General features: G+C 42.6%; 1 protein-coding gene across 1 annotated transcript; it reads left to right on the top strand.

Moving 5' to 3' along the window:
* Nucleotides 1-555: 555 nt before the first annotated feature.
* fgfr4 (fibroblast growth factor receptor 4) lies at nt 556-20,895 on the top strand. The gene is made up of 21 exons (XM_071460752.1): nt 556-1,302; nt 3,599-3,816; nt 7,486-7,673; nt 7,786-7,936; nt 8,149-8,199; nt 8,926-9,195; nt 9,757-9,846; nt 9,940-10,106; nt 10,322-10,445; nt 11,511-11,701; nt 11,850-11,988; nt 12,179-12,372; nt 12,550-12,695; nt 13,022-13,143; nt 13,250-13,360; nt 13,666-13,856; nt 15,724-15,846; nt 16,486-16,556; nt 16,787-16,924; nt 17,233-17,338; nt 17,951-20,895. The coding sequence occupies exons 2-21, from the start codon at nt 3,729-3,731 to the stop codon at nt 18,125-18,127; spliced, it is 2,838 nt and encodes a 945-aa protein (XP_071316853.1). The 5' UTR covers nt 556-1,302; nt 3,599-3,728; the 3' UTR covers nt 18,128-20,895.
* The last annotated feature ends 2,291 nt before the right edge of the window (nt 20,896-23,186 follow it).

Raw genomic sequence — 23,186 nt, 5'->3', positions numbered from 1 at the left:
TGCAGCTAATGGGATTACTCGCTCCTGTTCTTTTACTGATGCAATTAAAACATGGAGGCAATTCACACGCATTCACTCACTAAAGCAACTTAATTGAATGCGCCTTCTTAAGAGGCCTTAATGCTCTGTTTACAGAAAGGACAATTACCCCGCAATAAATTATGAGTCGTCATAAAAATCTGTTTTAATAACGTGATTTATGTCATTAATTTGCGGCTTTGTGTGAGAGACAACAACAACAACAACAACGACAACAAAACAAAAACAAAAGTTAAGTTTGCTTACAACTAAATAAAGTGAAGTAACCACTGATTTCGGGGACAACCTCGGCGAGCAGCGCCGAGGGGTGGTGGAGGGGACGGAGAGGCGCGGGGTGTTAGGTTTTATTTGCCAGCTCTTTGGAGGGATGGGGGCTGTTTTGGGTGGGGGTAGAGGGGGTAACAGAAGCGCACCCCTCCCCTCTCTCTCTCGCTCTCTCTCTCTCCCCCCTCCTCCCCCTCTCCTCCCTCCCTCCTCCTCCTGCTCCCCTGGCCGCTCTCAGACCATTGTTGTTGTGACTGCCGTCCGGAGAGCAGCAGAGTGCGGTAGGAGGGCCGGTGTGTGTGGGACGCAGTCACTCGCTCCTCTCTCTCTCTCTCTCTCTCTCTCTCTCTACTGTAGAAAGGAAACGGACTGAGGAGGCTGAGCTCCACATTTGAACAGCGGAGCTCGGGATACAAGGATAAACTCGCCAAGGAGAGGAGAACTTGCAGAGGCGCTGCGTAAAGACGCACGTAAAGAGTTTTATCCAAGACGACACTACAGTTTAACCAAGAAGGGACTCTGAGCTGGGGGCACGTTTTATCACGCGTCTCGATCAAGCTCTTTCTCTCATTGTCTCGCCACCTTGGATCTTCTTTTTTTGAACATCATCAGAGCGAGAACAGGCAGGTTTTTACACGCTCAAGTCCACTTTCTCGCTCCCTGTTTGGTTTTCTTTCTCTCCACGGATTTAGCGCTCTGAGAGAGCGGCTGCAGTGGACTTTGCCCCGGGGATCACAGCTCCTTCCTCCGGTCACCAGGAGAACCCGGCAGCTGTCGTTCATGTTCCAGAGGGCTGTTTTTGATGGATTTATAAGCTCAACTCCGCGTTCAGCCGGATACAAAACAGCCGAGACGCACTCACAGACTGCTTTGGAAAGGGATACAGCGGGAATGCCGGAGCTCCAAATGAGGATTTCAATATTCACTCGTGTCGACCGGGACGAGGAGTGATTTCCCCTGGGTGCCACTCATCAGGGCGAGGACAGATCGGGAGGAAAGGTGGGTGAAAACAGACTGAGACAGCTGGAGATTCTTGGAGAGTTGTTTCATTCATTTTCAGAGGACACGGCTCAGGGTGGCTTCGATTAGAGCAAAAAAAGCAACTTAAGTAATCTTCATATTCACTTACTGTAAGCCTCAAATGTTGCTGTCAGGTCGAGGTTATTCTACTTTTTATTCATTTTCAGGCTTTGCTAAAAACCCTGTGCAGATTTCTTGAAATGAGGCAGAAGATCTAGTCTGTCTCTCCACTGCTCGGATCACTAATTTGCATTGTAAAGTAGTGAATTAGTGCACGATTTGTAAATTTAAAGGGTGTTTCGGGAAAGAACATGTTGTGTTTTGCAATGCGCGGAGCCAAACAAGTCACTTATTAGACATTGAACCTTCCACATGGACTATTTGTCAGGATAGAAGAGCGGAGTCTGAACTCTGCCAGGCGACACACATAAAAAGTGATGCATTTCATTTGTGTTTCACTCACGCAAAGCAGAGAAAATGACAACGTGAATGATGCTAAAAAAAATCCTCTCTGATGTGGCTTCATGGGAGTAATGTGGTTTAATTTGGGAGCACTTAAAGTAAAAAAAAAAGGTTTTTTTTTAAGTAGTCAGCTGGTCTCAGGAAGTGTCACTCACTCTGCTGAATTGATTGAATTGATTGACAGACGGCAGGACACACATGTGGACACTGTAGCCACGCAAGTCACTGTAACTGTACAACATAAATAGTGACAGGTCTGACTTGTTTTTGGCAGCTCGCAGGTTCATTATAACCTACAAGGGCCGTTTGGGACCAACAGTGCATATAGGCTGGATTTATTGAGTGTGATTTATGCGACAGAGAAATGCAGTAGCCTACATTAGAAATAAAAACCTACACAGTGACGCCCTTCTCTCCGTGTTTCGGGGCTGAAAAGTAGAATACAGTAGAAGTGTTTTGGCTCCGGCTGAACACAGCAGAGTGCAGCAGTCAGGCAGCGTGCCAGCGGAATTAGCGGCAGCAGGAGAAAAAAAGTTTTCCAGTCCTTAATTGAGAAAGAATACGTTTCATTCAGCGAGCTGGTTCTTTAAACGGTGTGTGTGTGTGTGTGTGGGCGCTGCCTGAATGCATGGAGCGAACGCACCAGGGTCTGGCGCCTGTGCGCAGTTGGCCCGACCCGCAGCAGAAAAATCACTGTATTATTCTTTTAGTGTTCTTAGGCTTTCAAAGTTTATGGTTTGTCTGCAGAATGAGCTCATGGAGACAGTGTTGTATTTAAATTTGTTTTTCAAATATCTTTATTAAGTTAGAGAAGAAGAAACCGTGTGTTTGAGGAGGTAACATTATTCAATTAATTGTATAGTAATCCAACAGGGAATGAATCAGCAATTATTCTAAGTAATTGTTTTCAGGCATTGATAGTAAAAAAATGGCTAAACCCCACTCCAGCGTCATAACTGAGAAACTTTGCTGCTTTTCTTTGTCTTTTGTGATATTAAACTGAATGTATTTAGGTTTAGGACTGTTGCTCAGAGAAAACAAGACATTTGTAGACAGCACCTTGGGCTTAAGCTAACAGTGATGGGCATTTCCACTATTTTCTGACATTTTATTGACCAAACAGTTTCAAGAAAAGAACTGGTAGCCTTATCAATAATGGAAATAGCCAAAATTAATATTCTCCAGGCTAAGGTACTGAAAAAAGCAAGGCGTCATACCCTGGACAATTACCAAATCTATCAGCAAAGTTTAGAGTTATATTTCACCTGTATATATATTGACCTTCTGAAACCAAATTTGTATCATATTGAGAAGATGGTGCTCGAAGTCGTCGCACCTATTCCATTATGTTGCTTCCCTGCTGTGTGTTTCCACCTCCTGTCCCGAACCTGAAGTCTCATCAGCTGCCAGTTGAATCTCTGCTGCTCCGTCTAATTCTGTAGCTTCCTGGCAAGTTTCAAGTGTTTTTTTCCTAGTAAGAGCCCATTATCCCAGGGCAGACTGAGTGCCATCCATTGACAAACAACAGGCGGTAACAGCCCTGCTCCTTATTCATGACGCCGGAGAGCCTGGACAATGTAAAGGCCAACAGGACAGTTAGCAGGACATCTGGTTAAGAATACAGCTGCACAGTCAAAACACAATCTCTCTTTAACTATTTGCCTGAACAATTGTTTGTATTTGTGCCACCTGGTTGAAAAGTGAACAGCAAAGTCTGTGTCTTTAGCTGCTCTCCAGCCAGATCTCCTCAAAGAATCAAGTTTGTGATCAGCAGATAACCAACCATCTGCCATGTGTTTGTTTGCCCCCACAGGATCCAGATTTAGAAACTTTGTGGGTTTCTGAGATTGCCAATGCCAGGAATCGGAGTGTGAGGCCCGCTCAAGGCTTCCACCATATATTTCTACCGTTTAACCACAAGACACACGCGTCACATCTAGAAGATGGCGAGGGTCTGCACATTCTGCTTTCTCCTGCTCTGTTTGATGGAAAGAGTCTCAGCCAGGGTCATTGACGAAAGAAGAACTAAAGGTAAGACCTGAATAATGAGAACCATGAACCCCCCCAAACTATAAAACAATTTCTGTCCTCCCCGAAATCCTTGTCTAGTTATCATAAGATTTACAAAAAGTTTGCTTCATGTCATTACACCTTAGCTTTGGGGATTTTTGAAAATCTTTCTTCTTTGCAAACATTTGCTGTGGAGAAAGACAGTTCGCTGCTCTGAAAAAGTGGTGTGCTTCAACTGAGTGATTGTGTTTGTAAAGGCTTCGATTTAGACAGTTTTTGTTTCGTGGAGGAGGAAGTCCAGGTGACAGGGAAAATGACAGAGGGGCTGTAGCCACGTCTTGGAAGGAGTGAAGAAGGGGAGAAAAAGCTCTCAGTGTTTTTGCTGTCGTAAACTGTGCTACCTGATCCATCTGAGGCCCTGGGGCTCGGAAGTGTAAATCTGCCTGGCTGTGTGCCAGCTGTAAAGGATGGAGCGGGGGGGTTGAATGGGATTTTTCATTGATGCTTTACAAAGAGAAGCCAACGCAATAAATCAGTCGTTGTCATTTTAAAGTTCTATCAAAATGTTCCTAACGAGCACAGGTGAATTTGGTCAGATTGTTAGAATCAGAACCATTCAAACATAAAAGATATGACTTCAATCGCCTATTTCTCTGCTGCTAAGTTTTTAAGTCAGATTAATAGGATGACTTTTTGTCAGGATGTGTGTAGATTGATGAAAGACAAAGTGGATTGTTGTCCCGGGGGCGTCAAGCACAGAAGTTGCCTTGTTACTGTCTCGGTGGACCCAATTTGCACTGCAGGGACAAGCAAGGCCAGCTGGGACTTGCTGTTTAAACGACAACATACAGGAAAGACGTCTTAGGTTCATTTACAAGACACATGAGAGAAGAGTCAAACCAGGGTTGATAACAGAAAGATCTGTGTGTTGTAAAACATGCAGGTGGCACCAGTGGAGACATAATCTCAACTTTAATTTTGCTAGATGACTTTTTTTTTCCAAATCCCTGGTCAAATAGGAAGAATGAGTCTCATTTTTACAATTTTCAATGAATTGATCCAATTGTTGATGCAAAGGGTCTGAGAGAAAATACAGTAATGTTGCTTCAGTTAAAGGGAGATTATCACAACTGAGAGGAAACAGAGACATCAGAAAGAAAAAGCTAACTCCCCCTTGATGTCAGTTGAAAGAGTTAAAAGAGACTCTACCACCTCCTTAAAGGTGACCCCATCTGAACAGAGATCCCAAGGGTCAGAGGGACCCACAATACACGGATAGGGTTGGTTTCATCCAGTCTTCGCTCTGGAGGAAGATGATGTAGAGACTGAGAGTCAGACACAAAGAAGGAAAGAGACATGTCCTGCTGCAACTGCATTTTTTTTTTATCTTTTCAGTTTTTTTTTCCAAAGGGACATGTTTTATTTAAGAAAGATTTTATTAATCTCCTTGTGTTTTCTGCCATGTCGCTAATCTGATAATGACTATGAGTGAAAATAAATCACAGTTCCCTCCAGATATAATTATACATCTTTCATTACAAACCACATGCTGCTGCTAAATGTAGGGATCTGACTTGTCCAGTGTTTTTTTTTCCTTCCCCCCCAGAGAAACTTATTTTGAGTCCTGTTTTCTCCCACATCATTACAGATTATATAAAAGTCTGAGGGTAGCTTTTGTCTGTACATTGCTGCTGTGATTTCAGCTGCTCTTCATCCCCACAAAGCTGAATAAAGGAAATAACATTTACAAGTGTAAAGGACACTTGGCAGCTTAAATCTTGGCTGGCTGAATCCTTTATTTGTGTATTGTCATTTATCATTGACAGAGCCATTTGAAACAGCAAGGAGATCAGAGTGTGCCAGAGAATGCCATCTTTTGCTTTGGTGTCTGCACAGATTAACTGGGTTTGGCATTTTTTTTGGGAGTGCATCTGCGGGTTAGGCAGGGTGTCCAGGCCAGAGCTGCCTGTGGACAGAGCTGGACCAGTTAGCGGCTTGTGATTTTCAAAGTGCAAAGCTGCTTTACGAACTTTGTAGAGTAACTACAAAGTTATTCTGTGACATGAAATAAAATCGTAATCTCACTCCAAGTATCCTTTGATAAGTAAATTAATCAATACTGTTACAACTTTGTTATATAATATTCATATCAGTCTTTCATTATCTCTTTATACATTAGAATCAATGCTTCACAGGAGGATCTGTATATGGTTATAACTGTATATAGAAGCTTACAACCACATTGTAACGTGTTATAAATCCTGTAGTAATTTATTATGTACTGTCTTTGAATGCTAAATAGAGGGAATTAAAATAAAGTGTTACCTGAGACCCTTAAAATGAAATCCACAAACTGACCTGGTTGGAATCATTTCATTCTTAAATAAGAGGATCCAATCAGGAACAATATTGGAAGATTTTCTACTACTAGAACTGGTATGAAGTACATATTATTGGGCTCTGCTGCTGTAAGTTCCTGGATCGGGACATGAAGGCCTCTTCATTGTCCCAACTAGTGTCCATAGAGGGCTCTGCTGTCAGCCCAGCCGGCTGGCTGACTGGTTGGCTTGCACCAGCTGAGTGGTTTGTTTGTGTTGTGTTGTGTTTTGTTTGCCCCCTCGCCTCTGGGTGACAATTCACACTCTGCCGCAAGTTCAACTCCAGGGCACCGTCCCTGTCTCTGCAAGTTCATTAGCATGGCTGCAAGTGTGTGTGTGCGTTCATCTCTGTGATTTACTGCTGACTACTGGTTTTACTGAGTTTATGTTTACTCCAATAGAGGAAAATGTGTGTTTTCATGGGATAATAATCATATTCTTAATATTTGGAACTCAGAGGACACAGGACACTAAACAGATTGATGATGAGTGGCCATCAAGACCTTTGTATTAATGTGTTGTCTTTTTGCTGCTTTGACCAGTCGCCATTTCTGGCTTTCTACTAACGAGGTTGCAACTGTGTATTTGTTCCTGAAAGCATTACCTCTACATGTACACTGGGCGACTGGGGAAAAAGGCAGCACTTCACTCCAACAAGGGAACAGATTGCCTTTTCACTAAGCGCTCACAGGAAGCAATCAGACAGAAAATTGCCCTGGAAAATTGCTCGTTCTGAGTGACTGAGCGGTGAGCGAGGTCCCTGGCCAGGGCGCACATATGCTCCAACAAGTGAGTGGGCGAGCACATAAATGGGCGGGTGACCGACTGAATGGATGGCACTGTGGCTGATGGTGACACGATAGTAGCTGGGTTATCAGGGCACTCTATCACCGGTTCCTGGAGGCATTAAATGACAGCAGTTGCTCAGGAACATGGTGTTCTGTTGCCTGACCTTTCAGAGGTAAACTGAAACTGCCAGTATGTGTTTTAACAATTTTTGTCTTGTTCACTCGGGGCATCTTCAGACCAAGGAGATTTGAAACAGTTTATTAAAACTCTAGATTCCTTTATTCTGTGAAATGACTGTACCATGACACCACAAATTTGGTTCTTTTAAACACAGTATTGTAGCTTTTTAGAAGTAAAAAAGCATCATTCACAGGAAAAAACAACAAAATACATTCATGGGTTCAAGGAGTCAGTTAACAGGCAATTGCTTATCCAATCAAAGTCGACCATAAAAATGAATCTCAAAATAAAATTCACAAGAAGGTGAAGGACTAAGACTAAATTTCTATCTTCACCCTTCCAGATCTTCGGGTCTCCAGGCCTCTGATCGTGCCAGGTTACCCAGAAAACACCACAGCGGTGGTGGGCGGTCAGGCGAAGCTGGTATGTAAAGTCCATAGGCCGGCATCCACCAAGGTGCAGTGGCTGAAGACGGAGGTCAGCACTCTGGGACGAAGCCATGGAGAACCACCTCGCCTCAGGGCTCTGACGGTGAGAAGCTGACAAAATGAATAAATAGATAATAATACCGCAATTTGATTTTTCATGTTCTACTCAGACAGGGCTTTGATTCTGTTCTCATCATATTATCTCCTCCATGCAGGCCCTGCAAAGCAATGCATCCAAGGTGAACACCCTGCATCTGTCCAACATCACTGTGGAGGATGCAGGCGAGTACATCTGCATGGCTGAGAGCACCCACGCAGGACAGGCAGTGCAAGCCATGCAGTCAGCGTGGCTGGACGTCCTGCCTGGTGAGACACATGGACATCTTTACTAGAGTTTATGCAATTGTGCAATTTGTTGGACAGCTTGATCTAAAGATCCCCATAGTACCACAGGAGGGAAGACCTTTAGCCCTGTGGTTGTTTTAACCCATAACAATCTGGCATCTATCAACCATGTGACCATTCATTCATAATACAGCACCACACTGTTTTCTCACCTCAACTTTTTCTTTTCACAGGTACCATCATTTCCCGAACTGTGGACCTGACTGCTGCTGATATTCCCCCAGGTAATTTCATTCTCATGCTGGAAAAAGTGAAGTGAAATGTTGACAATCTAAGCTTATCTATTACACCCACTGTGAGCATTGAGTGCATGTTAATTTAATCCTTTTAGGTGTCTGCAATGTAAAAAGATAAGTTTGAAGTGGTATCATGGCCATCTGTGTGGGCTCAAACACTAGTGTCCTTTTCTCTGTGCTGGAACAAACTCCTCTCCTCCCTTCGCTCACTTAGATCTCCAGTGAACCTTCACCGCCCCTCAGATTTACTCTCCGTCCACTGTCACACTGCAACATGTTCATTAGCTTCAGTTTCTCTTCCTCCTCGTTTCTTTTCTTCTTTTTTTTTTTGGAGTGAGTGTGGAAGGGAGGGAGTTTGCAGTGTTAGCTAGATCGCTCTCAGTCCCACAATAATCCACAGAGGAACAAAAAGATGTAGAGGAGGGGGTGTGTGGAGGAGGGTCAGGTCTTCTAGGCCTCCTGGTCTCCATGGTAATTTCATTGTGTGTGTGTGTGTGGGGATGGGAGATAATGGGGTCAAGGAGTTGAAGGTCATAGTTGAGGGGATGGCTACTTTAGAGAGGAGATGAAGAAATGACCTGCTGACTGGCCTTGTCTGTGTGCCCTCAATGTAAAAGAGTAGAAGAACCAGAAAGTGGGTAAAAGTATGAAAAAAGAATCAACACACCCTGAACATCAAAGTAAGGGTGCATTTGTGCTGTTTGGTTTCAACAGATGTTCTTGAGGACCTGAGTGAGGACACCACAGAGCATCTTCTGTTAGAGCCGGGTAACGTGCTGAAACTGCGCTGTGACATGAGCACCCGGCCTGGCATGGCGGTGACCTGGTACAAGGAGGGCGTCCGGGTTCTGCCCACACCCCGGATCCAGATTCGTGGTGCCATCATGGAGATCACAGACGTAACATACGAGGATTCAGGCATTTATGTTTGTGTTCTCCGGGGAACCAAAGAGCCCGTGAGAAACTTCACCATCACTGTAACAGGTAGAGACACTAACACTGTTGTTTATTGACTTAAGAGTTTAAGAGCTTTAAGAGTCTTGCAAAAGAGCTGAACACTTTCAGTGTGTGCCAAAATTTATGCTACATTACATTAGAGCTGACATGTTTATATATTTAATTAATGCATTTGCTTATCTACAGAAAATTATGAGGAGACTATTAATAAAACACTTATGTAAATCATTTTCAAGCAAAAATGCTAAACATTCAATTGGTTTCAGTTACTCAAAACTGAATATTTTATTTTTGAGTTTTACATGGTACATGATGATTATTGTGGGTTGTGGACTGATGGGAGGACAAAAGAAGGTATTTAAATTAAGATACTTCAGTGTTGGGAAAATGTGACAGGCATCTATTTTTTACCATTTTTGAAATTTTGCCCACAATAATTCAATTCATGTGTAAATCTGAATGACGTGATTAAATCTTTTGACATCCATTGCAGAATTTGTTTCACTGCTACTAAATATCAGGGACTGAAGATGGCAGAAAATGTGTTTTTGTATCTCTTCATACTCTCTTTATTTGTCGTCTGTTCAGACTCACTGGGGTCAGGAGACGATGATGAGGACAACGGTTTGGAGGACTCGTCAGCTGAGATTGAAAATGACCAGGTTTACTTCTCCAGAGGTGTGTTGGTTGTTTGCTTAATCACTAGTTGCTTAGTACAACTCAATCTCCAGTGTAATCAGAGCCTTCTGACTAACCTCTTTGTCCATTCAGGTCCCTATTGGACCCACACCCAGCGCATGGAGAAGAAGCTGTACGCTGTTCCTGCAGGCAACACGGTAAAGTTTCGTTGCCCAGCCATGGGCAGCCCCATGCCAAGCATTCGCTGGCTCAAAAATGGACGTGAATTTAGAGGAGAACATCGCATTGGTGGCATTAAGGTTAGTCTGGCAGCAGAGTGTGATGTTGAATTGTACCTGGGTTCTTGTAGACCTTTGATTGTCAGTGTAGTCAGTTGATTAGTCAGAGATTACAGGTTGTAGTTTTTCACCTAAGAATCGGAAAACAGCCAGTGGGCAGAAAAATTAGGAAAGTAAATATCTGGGCTCTCCAAGTGTCTGTTTAAGCTAATGATGGATTATTTTTCTTTGGCTAGCTGAGGCACCAGCACTGGAGCCTGGTGATGGAGAGCGTTGTTCCTTCAGACAGAGGAAACTATACCTGTGTGGTGGAGAATAAATACGGCTCCATCTCTCATAGCTACGTCCTTGATGTCCTGGGTAAGACATGATGATGCATAATCTTCTGCGTTCTGGACTCCTGCCATATCTGAGAGTGTGTGCATGAGTGTGTGTCATTGTTGCTTGTGATTCAGCGCCTCAGACACTCTAATCCTTTATGTATTTGTGTGTAATCTGTGTCTAATTTGCTTCTTGACCAATATTTTTGTATTCAACAGCTTCAGATTTATAGATTAAATACTTAAGTACTGAATTAAATATCAGCAAAACGAGATGTTCTTTAAACCTACATGTTAACTATCTGTGATCTACCTATAGTATTTATCACAGCAATAGCAATATTTATTAGTCAGCACTTATGCAAAAAGCATCGTGTCTTCAAATAAAAGCCTCCAGGCTGAGGGGGGGGGTAACCAAAGGGGTGAGCAGAAGGTGACAGGGGCGCCTGGCGTCCGCTGTGGCGGGCAGGATGTGGACGATCAGGCGTCCACACCAGTTTTCTACCTGACCTGTGACAGAAGATGAAGGGGGACTGGGGTTTATTTGTTCATTTGTTCGCTGTCCATCCACCGCGGGGTCAGTTTCTGTCCCCATCGACGGGGGGAAAGGACTAACGAGACAGCTAACGAGATCAGAGAGCGAGACTAACTGCAGATCAAAGAGAACCCCGCAACCAGCTGACAAAGAGCCACGTTAATGGAGCCGGTTTTCATCCCAAAATGACATTTTATGCTCTTTTGGCAGCATACAAACACATTATAGGTGACAGGAACAACTGCTGGCCATTTCAAGACATTTGTTTGTCAAATGGCCCAATGGCCAAATATCTGGATGTTTTTGCCATAGTTCAATACGATTCAAGTTTCCCCCACATTTGTCTTGCCTACATGGACTCCTTGTGTGAGGGGTGTTTCTGAGACTGTCAGAAATAAACCACACTGGGCAGATCAGTTAAATCCCTGTCTCTATGTTCCCTGGTCACCTTTGAACTGTCGAGAAGAGGGGAATTCTTTCAGCTCTCATTGGTTTCTCTGGAGGCTATTGAGATTTTTCTCTGTCTCTGCTCGCTCTGCTTATCTTTTCTCTGATTTCTTCCCCATACAGAGCGCTCCCCCCATAGGCCCATCCTACAGGCCGGTCTACCAGCCAACACTACAGCAGTGGTGGGCAGTGACGTCCAGTTCCACTGTAAGGTCTACAGCGACGCCCAGCCTCACATTCAGTGGCTAAAACACATTGAAAGAAATGGCAGCCGTTATGGTCCTGATGGGACACCTTACGTACAGGTCCTCAAGGTTGGTGACATCTAAAATGTGTTATTAAATAATTTTTACTCTGGAGTCCTCAGAGCCAATACCGAGAATGGACTTTTAAAAGACATTGCATTGCAGTGGCTGTTGTAGAATAACCTTTTATGCCACTTTCTGCATCTGTGTTGTGCAGACTGGCAGTCTGAACATGTCAGAGGTGGAGGTGCTATACCTGTCCAAAGTTACCATGGAGGATGCGGGGGAGTACACCTGTCTGGCTGGAAATTCAATTGGTTTTGCCCACCAGTCCGCTTGGCTGACGGTCCTCTCAGGTAAAGGATGAACAGAACTGAAGACTACATGATTTAGTGCTGAAAAGATTTTACTTAAATGTTTGCATAATTTTGACTATTGATTTTTCAAAAAGTGCTTTCATTGTCTATGCCCTCTTGCCATTGTGAAGTAACACTTTTGTGGCCAAATACTGACAAAGCTGACCAAACTGTCTCCCTCTGTCTACAGAGGAGGAAGCAGCAGATGCTATGGACACCTTGGAGACCAAGTACACTGACATCATCATCTACGCCTGTGGTTTCCTGGCTCTGATCATGGCCATCGTCATTGTGGTGTTGTGCCGAATGCAGGTCCACCCAAGAAGGGAGCCGTTTGATGCTCTTCCTGTCCAGAAGCTCTCCAAGTTTCCTCTTCGCAGACAGGTACAGGGTACTATGTATCATGGGAACTTAAGTCTGTCTTCTCTAACAGATGCTTTGTTTGGCGTCATCCAACCATGTCTGAAGGCAAAGTGCTGTTCCGGATTTCAACACTTAAAACCTTCCTGTTTGTTCCTGGTTGCTTAACTAAATTGTCCTCCTCCACATCTCTTCCTTCAGTACTCAGTCGAGTCCAACTCATCAGGAAAGTCCAGTGCGTCTCTGATGAGGGTTGCTCGCCTTTCATCCAGCTGCTCTCCCATGCTGGCTGGAGTCATGGAGTTTGAATTGCCCTATGACCCAGACTGGGAGTTCCCCAGAGAGAAGTAAGTTATCTGTAATGTACAATCGCTTCGATCATCATATCTGTATTTATTATGAAAGAGAACAATGTTGAAATTTTTTACAGAAAAGTTCTGCCCCCTTGTAAAGAGAGTATTTCTTCACTAAGTTTAGTTTGGCTGCTGGGATCCAGACTCGTTTAAACATTGTAGCTTGCACATCATGTGGGGACCTAAAAAAAAACAAGTCCGCAGCCCATTTTTGGCTCTGCCCAACCCATGTTTTAAGAAACCAGAACCCAAAATTATGGATTTGTACAGTTTTCATTTGGACATACTTATTTTCACTAACTCACTCTTTCTCTCTCTAGTTTAACATTGGGCAAACCTCTAGGAGAAGGCTGCTTTGGTCAGGTGGTTAGAGCTGAAGCCTACGGCATCAACAAGGACTCCCCAGACCAGGCCACCACTGTGGCGGTTAAGATGCTCAAAGGTAGGAAAGAAAGGATACAGACACAAAAATACCCCAAGGGATTAGCTAAAGTCTGCTGTCTGTGACAAAGGCATGCTTGTCTAAAGAAGAGGTATTTTTCTCTCAGATGATGCCACAGACAAAGATCTGGCAGATCTCATCTCGGAGATGGAGCTGATGAAGGTGATGGACAAACACAAGAACATCATCAACCTGCTGGGAGTCTGCACACAGGAAGGTGAGCTTCATACCTTTGATTTAAGTATGATTGTTGCCCTGGCTATCTGTCAGCTTGTAATCGGTCATGTTAAGATAATGGTCTTCTTAGCTCTTGAGCAGATGTTTAGAGCAATGATGAAAAGACAGCATCCTCCTTGTTAACAAGTTAGCAAATTATCTCCCCTTATTTTGTAAAGAAAACAGAGCCTTTCCTTTAGCTTCCTCCCAACCCACATTGTTTCAGCTATGGTGGTCCCAAGCCACTAGGCTAAACCAACAATAGAAACAACCCTATCCTTCATCCTGCTTGTGTTAACTCCCCAGGCCCTCTGTATGTGCTGGTGGAGTACGCCTCCAAAGGGAGTCTGAGGGAATACCTGCGGGCACGGCGACCTCCAGGCATGGACTACACCTTTGATGTGACCAAGGTGCCTGAGGAGCAGCTCACCTTCAAAGACCTGCTGTCCTGTGCCTACCAGGTGGCCAGAGGGATGGAGTACCTGGCCTCCAAAAGGGTATGTTCACTTTATAGAGACACAAAACCTAAGAATTTAAGTAGCAGCGTATGTGAGAATATACCTGAATCTCTGGGTGGTAAAATCATACTGCACCCAGAGAGTTCTTTTCATTTCTAGCAGCTGAGAAACTTGTCAAGAAACTATGTTTTAGTGATGAGACAATTTGATAAATCAATAAGTCGACGGAAAGTTAATCAATCAATTGTTTAAACAATTAATCAAGTCAAGAAGCCTGAAATTCTCTTATTCTGGCCTCTTGAAGGTGAAGTTTTACTGCTTTTTCTCTGTATATATCACTATCAATGGAATATCTTTCCATTTTATACTGTTGATCAGGCAAAGCAAGATGCTGGAAGATATCACTTTGGGTTGTGGGAACTTATGATATTTTTTTGACATTTTATAAATTGATTGATACTTCTAAACTTATTCTACAGCACTGTTGCTTTCACTTGTTGCATGCCTGCATAGCCCGACACATATGTTTTGTACTAATCCAATATAACTTGAGATTTCTAATATATACAAATTGTAATTGTTTTGGTGGAAGAACTTTTACATTGCAAGCTTCAATGTTTACATATGGGTCCTCATTACAGTTAATTGTAGCCATGTCTCTGGGCAGGAAATACAGCCTCAAATGAAGGCAGGATAGTATGCTTCTCAAGAACTTCTCAACTGTATAAGGGGCTGTAATATCAGAAGTTTACTTTTGACGTGAAGGGAAGTGTAATTAGGATTGAGTTCCTTTGTGTAATTCAATGTTTTTGTATTTGGGCACTTGGCCTTCAGATGGATGAGTGTGGCAGCTCCAGGTCTTTCCTTTCCCTGTCTCTCTTGTCGTCCTCTGTGCCTCTGTCTGTCCTTTTTTCTTTCTTTTCTTCCCATTCCCACCCCCCATGTTTCAATTCCTTTCATTTTCCCAGCATGCTCTCTGTCTGTATGCTTCTTATCAACACGTCTCTTTGTCTGCCAGCCGGTGTCTCAGACAGGCATTCCTGAACAGAAAGCTGCTGCAGCTTCAGCCCTGTTTACTCTTCCCCATCCATCTGTCCGTCTCTCTGTCGCCGGGCTTTGTCCTTTTTAGCGCTGCCATAAATCTGTTAGCAAACAGGCAGCAGAGCCGTCGTTTGGGTGTAGGCATCAGGTTTCTGGCTCTACGTCCTTCTAAGAATGCAGGAGCCTGAAACTAACCCTCCATTATGGGGAGACCCACAAACCAAGACTGGTTCATTTCGCATGTCCCCACAAATCCCACGTCTATTTCGAATGAAAACCAAAATAAACTTAATGACATCCATTCAATGTGGGCAAACAGAGCCTTTCTTTTTTTTCCTCCCAAAGGGTTGTTTTTTCTTCAAACTCCCGGGTTTCTATATAAAGACATTTTAATTTTGTTGCGTTCACTAAAATGAGGCGCTGTGTGTTGACTTTAGACTCTTGAGTCTTTTCATTTTTGGAAAAAAATCTGCAATGAGTAATTTCTACCTTGCCTACCTTTGTGTTTTTACATTGTCACTCCAAACTAAAGCCTGGAACAGACTGAAACATGTCATGTCACAAGTCTCATGTCTCTTCAAAAGAGCATTTCAGGAATATTTCAACCGTCTTGTAAGGCAAGAACTGTAAATGTATACCCTTGGCAAAGGGAGAGGGGATACAATACAAAAAAAAAGAAAAAGCATGTTCATTATTAACAAAAAACATGTATTCAGCCCATTTTCCCAATTAAATCTCTGAGCCCACTAACCAGGACCAATTAAACTTAATGCTGATGGTTTAATCTGGATACACAGCAGTTGGTCTAAAGCTTATTCGAGGTTTTTGTCAGGTTTCTGAAATCCTCCCTCTACTCTCTCGACAGTGCATCCACAGAGATTTGGCAGCCAGAAACGTTCTGGTGACGGAGGATAACGTGATGAAGATCGCTGACTTTGGCCTGGCCAGAGGAGTACACCAGATTGACTACTACAAGAAAACCACCAATGTGAGTGACAGTTTATAGCAGCCTGTTTTCATGAGTCACTTTTCACACTTTCACACTTTCACACCAGTTGAGAATTCTGTTTTTCAGTAGTTAATAAGTGGAGTAGAGTGCAGCCAAAGTATTACTGTCCTTTTACTTTTCCACAGTTGAGGAGCTCAGATGTCGACATAAAATATTATTTTCCGGCTTCCTTGATCTGATGTCTTTTTCTAAATGATCAGCTGTTAAATGAGATCACTTGAATATGCTAGTCAAGTAGAGTTACTGTAGCAGACTTAAATATTAGTCAGCTGAACCTGACATCTGACCTTCTGACCTCTCAGGGATGCAAAATGTATCATGTGGAAGTTGGTTGTTTGTGAAAAAAAAACCTACCTCACCAGCCCTGCTTATAAACTTGTCTTCTCTTCAGTCAGGTTCCTCTTTCCTGGCTCCTTTCACAGCTTTAATAGTCCTCAAGACAGATGTCTGATGTTTTCCTCTGATTGGCAGCAGACTTAATAGGAGTTAATTAGAAAAGAGGGGAGACGAGGACAAAGGAGGGGGAGGATTGTGAGGGAGGAATGAAGGGTGTGGAGAGCCATAGAGTGAGACTGTGGTTAGAATGTGGGTTTTAACGTTTCCATGTCCGCTCTGCAGGGACGGCTGCCGGTGAAGTGGATGGCACCAGAAGCCTTGTTTGACAGAGTCTACACGCACCAGAGCGACGTGTAAGTTCAACTTCTCTAGTCAAAGTCTCTGCAGCAGGAAAACGTGAAATGCTTCATAATAAAGACAATGTGCAATAAGAGATTAATGTGAATTGCAAACATCTTATTGCAAACATTGTATTCTGTTGTAATTGTGTCATATGGCTTAATGCATAATTTCCAACTGCAGTAAACAGAAGTAAATATGTCTCCTGATCATTATACTCTCCTCTTCTTTCATCTGTCCTCAGGTGGTCGTTTGGCGTACTGATGTGGGAGATCTTCACGCTGGGTGGCTCACCATACCCTGGTATCCCTGTTGAAGAGCTCTTCAAGCTGCTGAAAGAAGGACATCGAATGGATAAACCCTCCAACTGCACACATGAACTGTAAGCACGAGCTCTTCCTTTTTATTTTCCACCAATAGCAGCCATACCCGTCTACGCCCATCTACACCAGCCAAAACAGTTTTATGTCGGGTTGAGATATTTTGCTAGAGTAAAGAGGGAAATGAAGCAAAGCCTGAAAGCTAATTAATGAAATATATTCACCCAAGGCTTAACAGTTTTTTTGGACAACTTCAACAAGCCAATGTATTTATTAAAGAACACATTTTTACTTCAAAACCAACAGTGTTGTCTTATTGCAGATTATCTTAAGTGTAGAAATAATGTTTTTCCATGTTGTGTTTTTGCAGCTACATGATGATGCGTGAGTGCTGGCATGCTGTTCCCACCCAGAGACCGACCTTTAAACAGCTGGTGGAGGAGCTGGACAGAGTGCTGCTGTCCATCTCTGACGAGGTGGGCTTCAAACACACACACACAGTCACACACACTAACTTATGCTCTCATGATGAACATGCACACATTTTCTTCTTCCTCTCTTTCACAATCTGCTGTCCAGATGTCTTCACTACACAAAAGTCAATGTGTAGAGAGCAGACTTATAAATTCCAGACAGCAAAAACAAAACCAAAATGTGTTTGACTGTCTAAATTGCTGAAATGTCAATGTTTTTCAACAAATACCAACACACCATCGTCCACAGATCAGTCAACATTTAATGTGATTGATTTATTGGTTTTTACTTCCACTTCCTGATACAGAAATTTACCAAAAAATCGTTTAACCTCCCCAGGCTGTAACTGTTGGTCCAAAAATGTTGGTCTATACTGATGTGGTGGTCTTAGACTGCAGTGGTAGCTATTCTGCACATCTGCAACTTTTCTGTCATGGACATCACTAAATGAACGGCATGTTCAACAGCAGCTTGACAGCCTTTGAGAACACGCCAAATTCAGTTTACTCTGCTGTTTACTGCCAATTTTTCAATGTGGATCAGTATCTTTTTCTGCCTCTGCAGAGACACCATCAATTCTCTAATTTCTGAACTTCCTCTCTCTTTTCTCCCAGTACTTGGACCTGTCAACGCCCTTCGAGCAGTACTCCCCATCATGTGAGGACACGTCTAGCTCCTGCTCCTCTGACAACGACTCAGTTTTTACCCATGATGCTTTGTCCACCGACCCCTGTCTCCTGGGCTACCAGGATGTGCGCTCCCGGATAGACATGAAGACGGCACTGCGATAGGCACCCAAACATATTCACACAACAATACAGTGGGGAAACTTTGGGCTTTCATGTAAAACAAAACTGGCGGCCATACTGGAGGTCCACAGCAGCATTTCTAAAGTTAAGTTAAAGTTTTTATTCCTGTTAAGTTTTACACTGGACTTCCATTATGGCCGCAGACAAAGCCCTTAGTTATAGGTGGGCATCTTTTACACACACATAGACACAAATACAGACACGCGTGTGCATGTGGAGCACTGAGGCCTGTGGGCTTCATTACATGGTGGAGTTTTGTAGGAAAACGTTTCATTGTGGGCAGAAGAACGAGCAGAAGAAAAGACGATAAACTAAACATGGTACTTTGGACTATCAGCTCTGGCACTGTGCCCAAGAACAGTTGTAACGCTGGAAAACTGCGGCACTAAACACCACAGAAGAGACCCTGGTACTCAAAAACGGCTTGAAATGCTTCCTTTGATCAGCTCTCCTTCAGAGAGGCAACGGACAATGATCTCACAGAAACTCAACCCAAAACCAGGGCTTGAAACCTTGGTGATAAAGACATTTTAACAAAACAAAAAGATTTATTTTGCTATGATAAAAAAGAAGAAACTGATTGTTAAATATAAATCTCTCTATATAAGATTATTTTACTTTTGTGTTGCTTATTTAAAAAGAAAACGGTCTTAAATCTCAGGATCTCTTGTGCTAAGAAGTTGCTGTGGCAGCAGCAAAGTGCCTGAATTTATGATTTCCTGTGAATATATTAGAATATTAAAATATTGTATGTACATATCATCAACAGAAAGACGATTGCCTTTTATAAATTATTCTGAATGACACAAAAATGAAGGTTATTGGAGGCAAAAGGAGAGAGGAATATGAGTGTTTCAAGTGCCAAACCTGTCACAGCTGTCACACTGTCTTCATGGTCAGGTTTCATTCCAAAATACCAACATATAAGAAAGAGAATTAGAGAAACATTTGGAATTAATGACCTCACTTTCCTAAAAAGGCAAGCTTAAAATCACAGTCTGTAAATAATACTACATAAAATACAACATTGGAGTCATTCCCAAATTATAAATTAATGGTAGATGCTGTTAAATTTCTAAAAATCAGCCTGTTTTTTGAGTTATGACAGAAATGATTTTGAATTTTCCATTGACAACTCAAGCCTCAAATGTTTGTGGTGAATTGTGGATTGGTCTTAAAAATGGTGTAAACTTGGGAAATTTTGGAATGAAACCCTCCATTTGTCATTTTGTAGTGAACTGCTGCGGCCTCCAAACCAAGAAAACAGCTTGTGGGTAAATACCAACAGGAGCCCAGCTATTGTTGCTGTTGTTGGACGAAAACCGTAAATTTGCTAAACTTTTTGGATATTAAGAAAAACCATAGCTTCTCAAAAGCTGTAACATAAACAAGGACTCAACAGGTCTCCAGACCCCGAAGGTCACGAGACAGACTCATTTACACGTAAAAACAACAACGCTTTGAGACATCGTGTGGTCTTCCTCTAACAACAGCTTTACTCATTCAGTCTTTGCCTACATTGCTGCTTTGTCATAGACAGTGTGTCCGCGGTGGGACTCACCCTGAAAGGAGGATTGACGATTCAGCATGAGGACTCTGTGGGGAGCTGGCCCAGGCCCACTGTCACTGCTGACAAGGAGAGGAGGGCAGGGCGGGGGACACTGAATGTGAAAGCCAGTGTGATTGATTTCAAATAGAGGAGAAGGGGGAGGGACTCTCCTTTGTCTGGCTGTAACCCTTCACCCAACCCAATCTGTTGGCGAGGGGTCCTCAGGTCCGCAGCCTGGCCGGACAATGAAGGCTTTGCCGGCTTAATGGGTGTGACTACGGACCAGAGGGAGTTTTGGGGGTGGTGGTTTGGGGATAGCTTGGGCTTGTGTGCAAATGAAGAGGCTCTTATTATGGTAATGTCTCCTCTTCTCTCTCAAATGCCCCTATCTTTATCCATAGCCACCATCTTTTAAATTACAAATCTTAATTCACATTCGCTGCTTCACCACTGCCACCAGGACCAGCTGCAGAAAATTCCCCTGTGGGGTAAAATGCCAACTGAGTCCCAGCCTGCCTCCTGAATGTGCCTGCAGACAAGAGAGTTCAGACACAAACAAAATAACCATTGACAGTTGTTATGTGGAAAGAAATTTAAAAAAAAGAGAGAGATTTCATTGGATGATCAGATAATACGGTATCTCTCTCCAGATCTTTGATCCCTCAAAGGTCAACACTTAGCAACTAATTTGCTTTAGGCCGAAATCTGGTTTACAATTGCTGGTGAAACACGCAGCCTCCTTCAGTCTCCTGAAAAAAATTTCATTTGGCTAGTCGCACCATTACTCTCTGGTTCTTTTTTTTCTTTCAGATGTTGGAAAGTTTAAAGAAAATTTAAGGGTTTCATTCCAAAAGTGCTTCAAATTCATCATCCGTTCATGTTACTATGTGCAAAACCAGTCAACCATTTTTACAGTGAAGGATTAACGTATCTACTCTGGTCATTTTGTTTGCATTTTATGCTGCCAATCATCTTGTGACAGCTGCTGTCACTGATGGAGATCTCATTTTGGAGTGAAGCTCTTACATTTGCATAAAGTGTGCGGACACATTTACATCTTTACATTCCAGTTATCCCAGATACAAACTGTAAACAATCACAACGTTCTTAAACATTTCCTCAAGAGAATTATTTTAGAAATATCTAATTTATTTGTTTATTGTTTTGTTTTTATATGAAATAAAGTATAATTTAAAATAAAGCAACTCTGCGTCTTGTCTCTTTATTAAAAAAAAAAAAAAAAGTGGCAATTCAGTCTGTCAGGCAAGACAATAACCAGACTCAACTTGGAGGCCAGAAATTTCTTGATTCTGGAGAAGTTGTTATCATTCCCATCAGCTAATATTGACTGCATTGATGCTTTCATTTGAAACCTACAGAAAAAGAGATGTTCTCAGTGTGTTGTCCCTCCCACTGTGTCTAGAGGACTGTCCTTGTCAGGCTCAGGGGACAACCGGCTCACAGCAGAGGGTCGTCAGCTCATCTAGCTCTCCTGGGCTCTTCAGCTATAAAATCTGGTCCATATGCTCTCTACCTTTCTCCTCTGCTGGCTTCCACCCTGCACTGGCTTCTCTTACTTTTTGCACCTTAACAAACGCACATTTTTGTTAACTTACATATAATAAATAACATCTGTTTAGGTAAATCCCTCCCTCCCTTGTTCCATTCCTTGAGCCAGTTTGAGACTAGTGGGACCTCATGTGCAATTTTGACATTCAGTTTGAGCTAAAAGTTGTAATTGGCTGGTTTGATCAGCATACCCTCTACCCCCATCTGACAATTGTGTCCCCTATTGTTTAGCATAGCACTTAGCATTGTATTTAAGATTTGTCGGAAAACCGAGAAAGGTTTTAGTTCTTCGATTTAGACTCACACTGTTTGTCTTGCAAGTTGTCTACTCATATCAGCTATTGAGATTCAAGGAAAGGGGGGCTCGAGGAGACTCATGGCGAAGATGATATGAACCTTGGCATTTCTATAATTGTATAAACACTGAAAAAAAGGTTAAGGTAAGCTTGGCTGAGATCAATAAATCAATAATCAATAATAATAAAACTAACTATGTGTATAAGTGCAATGGAAATAGACGTACTGACACAAACATCCAATGAGTCTTCCACTCCACTGGACAGATGATGAATGACTGCAGATAAAAAATATCTGCTCTGAGCAGACAAGGAGATTGAATTGTTCCTTATATGTAAATACCACATTTCTATCACGTGCTTCACAATGTTTGAGTTTTAACTCTTCTTCTGCAATGTTTTAATGGCACAAACTCATAATATTTACATAATAGGAGTGGATTAAAACACCCAACCACTTAAAAAGAAAGAAAAACAGATAAAGATCCTGAAGACAGCGGAAAAGCAAAAATCAAACGGAGAGAGAAACAAATGTGAGAAAGATGAAAGACAGAGATGGCACAGCGAGACGGCGAGACGAAAGAATGAAGAGATGGAGGTTAAAGGTCAAGAGGTGGGAGGAGAGGGCAGCAGTGATCCCAGCCAGCCCCGCCTTTTGAAGTGTGTGCGTGTGTGTTACATTTCTGTGTGTGTGAACATGATTATGTTCTAGTGTGTGTTTTATCTCCTGTGTAGATGGAGTGTGGTCTTTATATGTATGTGTTTGCATTTGTGACTTATCTCCCATGTACAATAAATCTTGATCACCCAGCAAGTCTCTGAGCTCCCTTCCTGCTGGAACTGATAAAGGCCTCTGTCTGAAAGCTGTGTCTGGACGTCTGTGTGTGTGTGTGTGTGTGTGTGTGTGTGTGTGTGTGTGTGTGTGTAGCATTAACTGTGACTACCACCGGTTTTAAAATGTAGGCAATAGGAAAGTGGTGCAGTTCATTCGTTTGCAGTAGGTCTTCATGGTGTCAGAGTTTTCTCCCAGTACAGAGAATCAGAACAGACTGGCTTCCTCTGAAAACACTTTTTACTCCTCTGATCATGATCACACATAGAGCTGAGAGTCTTCTTGAATCCAGTCACATATTAGACATATTAATACACAGTCCTGTGACCTGCAGCAATACCGTGTTTAGACTCAATACAATTTGGTTCTGAGACTTGATCTTTGAAGACCTAGAAAGGCCGCCAGTGTAGAAACGCAGATAGTGGATTTTCAAGAGCTGTAGTTTGACTTTGTCACATTTCTGTGGAGTGAATCATTTTGGTCACTTTTAAGTTAAGGTTTGACTCAGGATCTAGTTTATATTTAGGATAAAAGTGTCAAGGAATGAATGTAGTCTGTGGCATGTGTGTTATTTTAGTACTTAAATGTTTTCAACTGAAAAATATTTGGGTTGATAGTTAAACCTTATGTGGTACACTCACACTCACCTCACACACACAGATCTACATGTGAACTGTTTACACACAAAGACCTCTTATCTCCAAAGAACAGTCTGTTCGATTTGTTGAGATTGCCTAACTGTGTGTGTGTGTGTGTGTGTGTGTATTTGTGTCTCTGCTGACCTGGCATCGTAAA

Source organism: Trachinotus anak, unplaced genomic scaffold (assembly GCF_046630095.1).
Source record: "Trachinotus anak isolate AG129_WGS33_773 ecotype Australia unplaced genomic scaffold, CSIRO_AGI_Tana_v1 ptg000024l, whole genome shotgun sequence".
NCBI classification, from domain to species: domain Eukaryota; kingdom Metazoa; phylum Chordata; class Actinopteri; order Carangiformes; family Carangidae; genus Trachinotus; species Trachinotus anak.
This window is presented reverse-complemented; position numbering and strand designations above follow the sequence as displayed.

Excerpts from the sequence above, each read along its gene's own strand:
- fgfr4 (XM_071460752.1), top strand. The coding sequence starts at position 3,729 with ATGGCGAGGGTCTGCACATTCTGCTTTCTCCTGCTCTGTTTGATGGAA. Across the intron at positions 11,702-11,849 it reads CTTACGTACAGGTCCTCAAG|ACTGGCAGTCTGAACATGTC; the intron begins GTTGGTGACATC and ends TGTGTTGTGCAG. Across the intron at positions 13,361-13,665 it reads GGGAGTCTGCACACAGGAAG|GCCCTCTGTATGTGCTGGTG; the intron begins GTGAGCTTCATA and ends TTAACTCCCCAG.